Source organism: Acanthisitta chloris, unplaced genomic scaffold (assembly GCF_000695815.1).
Source record: "Acanthisitta chloris isolate BGI_N310 unplaced genomic scaffold, ASM69581v1 scaffold18473, whole genome shotgun sequence".
Taxonomy (NCBI): domain Eukaryota; kingdom Metazoa; phylum Chordata; class Aves; order Passeriformes; family Acanthisittidae; genus Acanthisitta; species Acanthisitta chloris.
In genome coordinates this window covers 31,961-41,060 of record NW_008666337.1, presented here as the reverse complement: position 1 = coordinate 41,060, position 9,100 = coordinate 31,961, and the positions used below count along the sequence as shown (strand labels likewise).

Here is a 9,100-nt window from a genome sequence, read left to right as displayed (position 1 = left end):
ACCTTCTCTGAAGAGCCTAAGGAAGGTGTAAGTGGATGCCCTGGGGCACAGGGTGAGTCTGCAGTGTAACCTGCAGTGCCTTAGCTACTGCACTGATTTCCCTCAGTCTCCAACTTTGCTGAAAAGTATAAGGCCAAGTGGGTGAAACAGCAATGACTCCCCACAGTGTCTGGGCTCTGCTTTCAGGATTCTGACTATGAGAGCAGTGCAGCTCTTCTCATGAGAAGCTCCCCATGAGCTGCAGTGTGAGCTCAGCCCAGAGACCAACCCAGACCTGGGCTGCATCCACAGCAGTGTGGGCAGCAGGTCCAGGGAGGTGATTCTGCCCCTCTGCTCTGCTCTGGTGAGACCCACCTGGAATACTGCACACAGTTCTGGTGCCTCAACATGAAGAGGACATGGAACTGTTGGAGCAAGTCCAGAGGAGGTCACCAAGTTGCTAAGAGCACTGGAGCATCTCCCCTATGAGGACAGGGTGAGGGAGTTGGGGCTGTTGAGGCTGGAGAAGAGAAGGTTGTGTGGAGACCTCAGAGCACCTTCCAGGAGCTGAAGGGGCTCCAGGGAAGCTGCAGAGGGATCTCTGTGTTGGATGAGCCTTGAGCAACCTTCTCTGGTGAGGAGATGTCTCTGCTCAGGGCAGGGTGTTGGGACTGAATGGTCTGTAAGGTCCATTCTAACCCTTAAATTCTGTGATTCTGTGATTCTGTGGGCAGTGGCAGTGTGTCTGGTTTCCTTTGCTGTGCCCATTGTCTTGCCATCTGGGCATATAAAGGCACTTAGTGTGTTGTATTGCTGCTAGAGCTGAGGAACAAAAATGCATCAAGTGGGGCAGTAAAGATGCTGTTGGAAAGACCAGGAGAGCTGTATGCAAACCTTGGTTCCTTGTTCTGATTAACACCTTTAATGGGAATTACAGCAGGTGATGGAGATCCATGGGAATGGAAGGTAGCTGGGGGTTAGAGGCATTTTGGTTGTGCTTTTCTCTTAGAGCAGCTTCTGTCCCTCTGCAGCATCAGGAGGGCTGGTATAATGAGCACAGTGTCAGACTGTCTGATGTATTTCTTCTGTGGATGTACCTGCCACAAAGGCTGATGTTCTGTGGTAAAATGATAACATTTGGTCATTCTCTCCATCCCTGTTTCTCTAATGGCTTCAAACCCAATCTTTCTCTTCCTCTGAGAGGCATTGCTGTAGGAATGTTGTGAGGGTGTGAGTGCAGAGTTCCCCCAGCACTGAGGAGAGTGTGTGATGTGAGCCTCGTCTGTTCTTTAAGTGCAGGTCACTAGTGTTGAGTGTCAGCGAGAAATTCAGTTAAAATGCAACAGATATTGGAAGCAAAACACTATGGAGCCCTTAGAGATGTGTTTTGTCTTCCCCATGCCTTTGAGAGCTTTCTGCAGAAGCTTTCTGTGTGCCTTTCCCTCCCCCCCCCTTGTTTTTTGTTAGTGGATTCATAGGTTTCTCCTTTTGTGAACAGTGATTTCATTTATATATCCACTTGTTGTGAACAAAGCCAAGAAATAACCTTTAAAATACCAATTCCCTCATCCTCATGTCCAGTGCTGTAACAGTACCTCAACAGATTGTTCAGTGTAGGTATCTGATGTGTAATCATAACTGAACTAATTATTAGTGCCTGGCTCAACCCAGGCTGAAACCCTAAACAAAAGGTAACAGTCTTAAAGGCTGATTTCTGCCTGCTAATTTTTCTTCCTGTTTTCTCTCTCTGATTTCAGGCATGGAAGAGAAGGTGGTTTGTGCTTCGGAGCGGCCGTTTAACAGGAGACCCAGATGTACTGGAATACTACAAAAATGACCATGCCAAGAAGCCTATCCGTATTATTGACTTAAATCTCTGTCAACAAGTGGATGCTGGATTAACCTTTAACAAGAAAGAGTTTGAAAACAGCTATATTTTTGATATCAACACTATAGACAGAGTTTTCTACTTGGTAGCAGACAGCGAGGAGGAGATGAATAAGTGGGTTCGGTGTATCTGTGATATCTGTGGGTTCAACCCTACTGATGAGGGTAAGTTCTGTTGCTTTTTCTGAGAAAGTGCAGTGCCTACATGCACAGAGTGCTGCAAAGATCAGATGACTATCTTTAGCTGGCATATGTTTTCAAGCTTGTGTGCATTGGCTGTGAAACTTCTTGGTTCCTCTGAACACAAGTAAGCAGCACAGAGGTAGATGCTAAGAATGTTATATAAGGTATTAAGAATTTGTTGCCAATTAAGTGTGCTGCAGAATTTGGATGATGCTCTCCTGCTTTGTGTGATGCTAGGTCTTGAGACCTCCCCTGTGAGGACAGGCTGAGGATGTTGGGGCTGTTGAGGCTGGAGAAGAGAAGGTTGTGTGGAGACCTCAGAGCACCTTGCAGGAGCTGAAGGGGCTCCAGGGAAGCTGCAGAGGGATCTGTGTTAGGAACTGCAGGGACAGGACAAGGGGCAATGGGCACAAATTGAAAGAGGGAAATTGAGGTTAGATCTTAGGCAGAAGTTTCCCCTGTGAGGGTGGTGAGACACTGTCCCAGGTTGCCCAGGGAGGCTGTGGCTGCCCCAAGCCTGGCAGTGTTCACAGCCAGGTTGGCTGAGCCTTGAGCAACCTGCTCTGGTGGGAGGTGTCCCTGCCCAGGGCAGGGGTTGGGGCTGGGTCATCTCTAAGCTCCATCCCAACCCTTAAAATCCTATGATTCTGTGATAGGAAAAACCTTTGGGTAAAATGATGCACCAGAGCAGATCATCATAGCCATCCAAGGAATCCCATTTGGTAGTTCACAGCCAGGTTGGCTGAGCCTTGAGCAACCTGCTCTGGTGGGAGGTGTCCCTGCCCAGGGCAGGGGTTGGGGCTGGGTCATCTCTAAGCTCCATCCCAACCCTTAAAATCCTATGATTCTGTGATAGGAAAAACCTTTGGGTAAAATGATGCACCAGAGCAGATCATCATAGCCATCCAAGGAATCCCATTTGGTATAAAAAAATATGGCAAGCAGGAAAGGAACGAGCGCAAAAAATGTCAGGTTTCTAATATTACCATTTCTTCATCTGCTTTTGCAACTTGGGAAGAAAAATCCACCCCCCACCAGCTGAAACAAACAGAAAATAACTCGTAGTTCTGCGCTATCCAACTCTAATCCTATGGAAATAGACATTGTGCGAAGGCAGTTTGTAGGGAACAGGATGGTGTGTTTAACTCCTTGCAGATAGATACCTTGTGGCTATTGCTTGTCCCAAATCCATTCAGATTTATTTCCTGGTTATTCCTGCATTCCTTGCAGAGATTAGTGGTCTGCATGACTTGCTGTAGCTCTGTGCACAGTCCCAAGGAAAGATTAAATAGGAGTGGTAAGAGGGTTATAAATCAGGGCATGCCTGGCTGAAGGGGCTGGAGGTAAATCCATGTGTTCTGTAGGATTGTGGGTGGAGGGAGGCAAAGGAAAAAATGGCTTGGGTCACTTCTGCTCCAGCCAGATCTTCAAAAGGGACTGGAAAATGATACTGTGCTCTGAAGAGGGGCCTGGGTACAAACTGAGAGAGGAAATTTAGGTTAGATGTTAGGCAGAAGTTTTCCCTGTGAGGGTGGTGAGACACTGAATGTTACACCTAGGTAAAGAACTTCATTTTCCCTGGTTCCTGTTGGACCTGGGAGGAGGGGATTGCAGGGGAGTGGGGTGAAAGCTGTTCTGCAGGTTGCTGGTCCTTGTGCTGAGGTGCTGAGAGGCAGCACATGGAGCACTGAGAGCCTCTCTGGAGCACAGAGAGGTCTCTGGTCCAGGCACTGAGCTGCAGCCCCAGCTGGGAAAGCTCACCACGTGGTCAGAGCAGCATGTTCTGTGGGGGAGCTCTGGGCCTTTTTAGTGAGGAAAAAACCCCAAGTGTTCCAATGCGGTTGGCTGCGCTGTTTCTTCCTCACGAGCTCCTACACAAGTTAGGCTCTAACAGGAGTCCTTGATTATTTCCCTGTGTCACCCACCTGTGAACCATCTGAGGATGGAGTGAACAGGCTACAGATGTTTCTTCTTTCCTCCTCCTGAACAAATAGTCTTCAAAAGGAAATTGCAGGTGGAAAAGGGGAATAAATTCTGAGTGGAAGTGCTTTTGGTGACTTCAAATTTGAAATGGGCAACCAAAATTACATATGAACTCGTGTAATGTGACTGTACATAAATGAAGTCACATATGAACTAAGCTACATATGAAGCTTGAAGTTGCAATAGGACATCCTTGTGGTTTCCAGAGAAGATGAGGGTGTCAGTCAGCCCTCGTGGAGTCAGGACAGCCCAACAGGGACACAGCAAGATGCTGTGTGACACTGATGGTATTAAACAGACCATGCACACATCCAACCCAGGTTGGATGAGCCTTGAGCAACCTGCTCTGGTGGGAGGTATCCCTGCCCAGGGCAGGGGTTGGGGCTGGATCATCTCTAAGGTCTATTCCAACCCTTAAAATTCTATGATTATGTGATTTTCCAGGAAGATGAGCAGGACACGTTTAGGTTAGATATTAGGAAGAGATTTTTACAGGGAGAGTGATCAGGCATTGGAATGTGCTGCCCAGGGAGGTGGTGGATTCACCATCCCTGGAGGTTTTCAAGATGAGACTGGATGTGGCACTAGTGACCACGGTAGGGTTGGACTTGATGATCTTGGAGGTCTTTTCCAACCTGGTTGATTCTATGATTCTAATACAGGTAACTTTCCAGGGAGAGCAGGGCGTCATCTTGACCTTCAGAAAGAGAGGGATACTGTGTGCTCATATTAAACTAAGAAAACAAACTCATGACATGTGCAGGAACTTTTTATTAAAGTACTTAAAATAGTTTTCTCTGGGTGTAGCAGAATGGTTCAGAATTGAGCTTTACTGATTACAAGCTGAGCACTTGAGCCAAAAACCAAACCCAGGCTGGTGTGTCTGGGCACCTTCTGGTCTGGATCTGACTCACATCTGTGGAGTGTGTGAACAGAGTGAGTGCCTGTGTGTCTGTGCCTGTCAGTGCACACGTCTGTGTTTCTGTGTGTGCACACACACAGACCTGTGGCCCTTTGGTTCAGGGTCTCTCACTCAAAACCATGGAGAGGCTGACACTGGAGGAGACTCCAGCAGTGGGTTTCAGGATATAGCACTTTGCAGAGATAAGGACTTAACAGAACTAATTTAAAGCAAACAAACAAAAGAGAACCAACTCCCCAAACAAACAAACAAACCCTCAAAAGTTATGAAGTTACTTCTGTTTTGCTGTGTCTCCTACTGTTGTGTCTGTAAATTTCTGCTCAAAGTTATTACCTTGATATTTAATTGACCACTGGTTTGGTGAATCACATCTGCATCATAGTAAATGATCATAGAATCACAGAATTTAGGGGTTGGAATGGACCTTAAGAGCTCACCCAGCCCCAACCCCTGCCCTGGGCAGGGACACCTCCCACCAGAGCAGGTTGCTCAAGGCTCAGCCAACCTGGCTGTGAATACTGCCAGGGCTGGGGCAGCCACAGCCTCCCTGGGAAGATAAAGCTCTTGCCCTGTTTTGAGAAAGCTGCTTGTTCTAGCTGTGCTGAATGCAGGAATTATAAAAACAAAATAGGATTCTTGTTAGACTCATTTGCTTGTGAAATATTCTGGCTGTTTTTCCAGCTCCCAGTTATTTCAAAGCAGTCTGAGTGTCTGAGTTCTGGGAACAAACCAATCGACTTCCAACACACTTTGGTGTGCAGATGACCCTTCCCTGAAAATCTCCTAGCCCAAAGTGGAGCAAGTTGATGGTTGTACTCTTTGAAATCATAATGGGGTGTTGGGAGAGAAACTTTCCTCCATATCAGCTTCTGAAGTGTGTGGCTAAGAAGAACATTTGAGAGGGCACAGATAGGCAAACAGCATTCATTTGCTCAGTGATGAAAGCTTTGACATTGCTGTTTTCTTCCTAGTCAAATCTGAAATAGCATCAACGTAGAAAGCGAATCAGTGGCCCAGCAGTGGAGTGCTGGCACTAATTCAGTTGCTCTTTAAATCAGGCATTAGCCCACACTATTTAACACATGCAAAGTGTCTGAGTTTCAGATCAGAAAGTTGGTATTTTAATGCTTAGTGTTCTATCCACTGAAAACCAGTTTAAAATCTCACCCGAACCACACACAAACCCACAACAGATCTGTGGGAGGATCAGGGATTACAACGAAAGTGCTGGCACTAATTCAGTTGCTCTTTAAATCAGGCATTAGCCCACACTATTTAACACATGCAAAGTGTCTGAGTTTCAGATCAGAAAGTTGGTATTTTAATGCTTAGTGTTCTATCCACTGAAAACCAGTTTAAAATCTCACCCGAACCACACACAAACCCACAACAGATCTGTGGGAGGATCAGGGATTACAACGAAACTGCAGAGAGATCTGTGTTAGGAGCTGCAGGGACAAGAGGCAATGGGGTGGGGACAAATTGAAGGAGGGAAATGTAGGTTAGATGTTAGGCAGAAGTTTTCCCTGTGAGGGTGGTGAGACACTGTCCCAGGTTGCCCAGGGAGGCAGTGTTCACAGCCAGGTTGGATGAGCCTTGAGCAACCTGGTTGATCTCTAAGGTCCATTGCAACCCCTCAGATTCTGTGATTCTATGATTTTATCAAGTGGTATCTGTGTCAAATGAAGCAGCTCATTAGAAGGAAAGGGTCCCTAACAATACATTAACATTAATGAACTCCAAATCCTTGCTCAGAAAACAGATCTTAAACCTTCTGGACGATTGGACACCTTGAATATGCAGCGACAATCGAAGGCAAAGGTTAGGGTAAGAACAGAATGAATTATTGTTATGTCTTTAAATCAGTAAGTGTAACCCAGACCTTTTTTAGTGCTTTTTATGCAGCAGTTAGTTTCCCTTCTCAGGAAAAAAAAATGAGTAGAGCTAGGAAAGGTGAAGGGAAACCAAGTCTGCAAACCAGGAGAAATGAAGCAGCACCAACTCAGTAACACTAGGACAAAGCTCTGTAAAGTTCAGAATGGAGATTATGCATCTGAAAATGAGAGCTGAAGGGTATCTATGAAACGGTCAGGTTTAAAATAAAGCCTTTTTTCATGCCACATGTAGTAAGGCTGGACTCACTGCCACAGGATGGTAGTAGAGCTCAAGAACATGAAGGTGGCTCAGGAGAAGTAGGAGAAACCCAGAGAAGTGTGCCAGGCTGGTCAGCAGGTGGGTGCAGTCCCTCAGGCTTACCACAGACCAGAGATGGCATCATGGGCTCCACAGAGCTCAGTCCTGAGCCACACTTAGCCTGATGTCCTGCACCACCTTCCCTCCTGCCACCACCGAGAGGTTACAGCCAGCCTGCGACTTCTCTCACACACTGCTTCCTTGCTCCCCCAGGAGAGCAGCTCTTCTTTCTCCAGACTTGATGGATACACTGCTCCTCTTTCCAAAGCCCTGATTTTATTTTTCCCTGAAAAGTGTCCCTTGAGTCTTGCTGTTCTCCCTGGAAATGCCGGTGCTTGGTCTGTTTAACAGCATCAGTGTCACACAGCATCTTGCTGTGTCCCTGTTGGGCTATCCTGACTCCATGAGGGCTGACTGACACCCCATCTTCCCTGGAAGCCTCAGGGATGTCCTGTTGATTTCTTTATCCCCCCTTGTGTGAACTTGTCACCAAGCAGATCTCATGATGTGCAGGTTGTGTGTAGTGAAGGGCCAAGCACCAGGGCTGGAGGCTGTGGTACACTCTGGAGGATCTTGGCTGTTAGTGTGGTCAAAAATGCTACTGCCTTTGGCAGGAAACCTTTCTTCTCCACTCGTCCTCCTGCAGAGATTTACTTGCATTCCTCAGTTCTGGAGGAGACGGGACAGAGAGCTTCTTGTCCTTTCTCCTCCTGCCTCTTTTCCAGGGGCAAGAAGCACTGGTAGGTCCATCCAGGCACCTCTCTGTTCCTGCTGTTGTGCCCCAGCAACATCAGTAGGTGCCTCAAATCAGCTCCTTCAAGTTCTTTACTTTCCTGAATAATAGAAAACTGGTTTTATATTTCAGCCTGTAGAGAAGAAACTACTTTTTTTCAGTAGATTTTCTATCTAAATGCTATTGGATTTGGAAGGAAAAATGAAGTATACATAAATATACTATATATGTACATAAATCTCAAGTTTACATAAACAGGAGGTGGATAAGAGTTAAAAAGAAAAGGCTATTTAAGTAAACATTAGCTATTTTAGGTAAGAGATTAAGTGAACAACTAATGCAATAGATTTCTAAGCCATAGAACATGGACAGAAATTTTCAGGGATATGTGTTTCCAGAAAGGTAATGTAGAGACTTCTGTGCATTACAAACATCTGTGTTCTGTTATTGATCTGACCTGGGTGCATCAGTTTATTCCTGTGTGTGATCCCTGGATCCAGTCTGGGTTTGCCTCTCTTTGCTAAACTGGTTTGATGAATAGGTCAGGCACAACCTTGTATAAAACCTTCTTTTAGGTTATCCTACCTTTTCAGGTAGGTTCAGTTGAGGAATTTTCATACACTTAGACTTCTTCCACCCACATGGGTGTGGTGGGATTTAATTCCTGAGCCTCTCTAAGTGCCATGGGAGTTCAAAGCAAAGTGCTGCTATTTCTAGTTGCACATCTCCATCCGTGCACCCAGTGCCCACAGAACTGGCAGCAGGAGGGATGAGCTCTAGGCTGCTCATCTGGTTCTTCCCAGGACACTGCTGGGTAGCAGGAGCTGAATGAGGTCCCTTTGTGGTGCATAGCTGGTCCGTGAGCCTGACAGGAACAGGAGCACTCTGCCTGGGATAACAATATGTTCATTTTAACAGTGCTAATAATCAGTGTCTGTTATTGGAACGTGCAGATCGGATTGTACAGTGAGTTGCAAGCACAAGGGAGTCTTGATAATGGAGGAATGATTTGCTTAGTTATGTTGTTCTTAGCCAATGTATCACTAAAACAATGAAGGAGTTAAGTGATTGTTTAATGTGATTTCTCAGAGCACCTTGCAGGAGCTGAAGGGGCTCCAGGGAAGCTGCAGAGGGATCTGTGTTAGGAGCTGCAGGGACAGGACAAGGGGCAATGGGCACAAATTGAAAGAGGGAAATTGAGGTTAGATCTCAGGCAGAAG

The 9,100-nt window shown here is 46.3% G+C and overlaps 1 protein-coding gene across 1 annotated transcript in view; it reads left to right on the top strand.

Moving 5' to 3' along the window:
* Positions 1 to 1,742: 1,742 nt before the first annotated feature.
* Positions 1,743 to 9,100, top strand: part of GAB1 (GRB2-associated binding protein 1) — a 34,033-nt gene continuing 26,675 nt past the window's right edge. Inside the window, exon 1 of the mRNA XM_009072050.1 lies at positions 1,743 to 2,031. Within this exon, the coding sequence (XP_009070298.1) occupies positions 1,974 to 2,031 (58 nt within the window). The 5' untranslated portion in view covers positions 1,743 to 1,973. The remainder of the gene's footprint in view (positions 2,032 to 9,100) is intronic.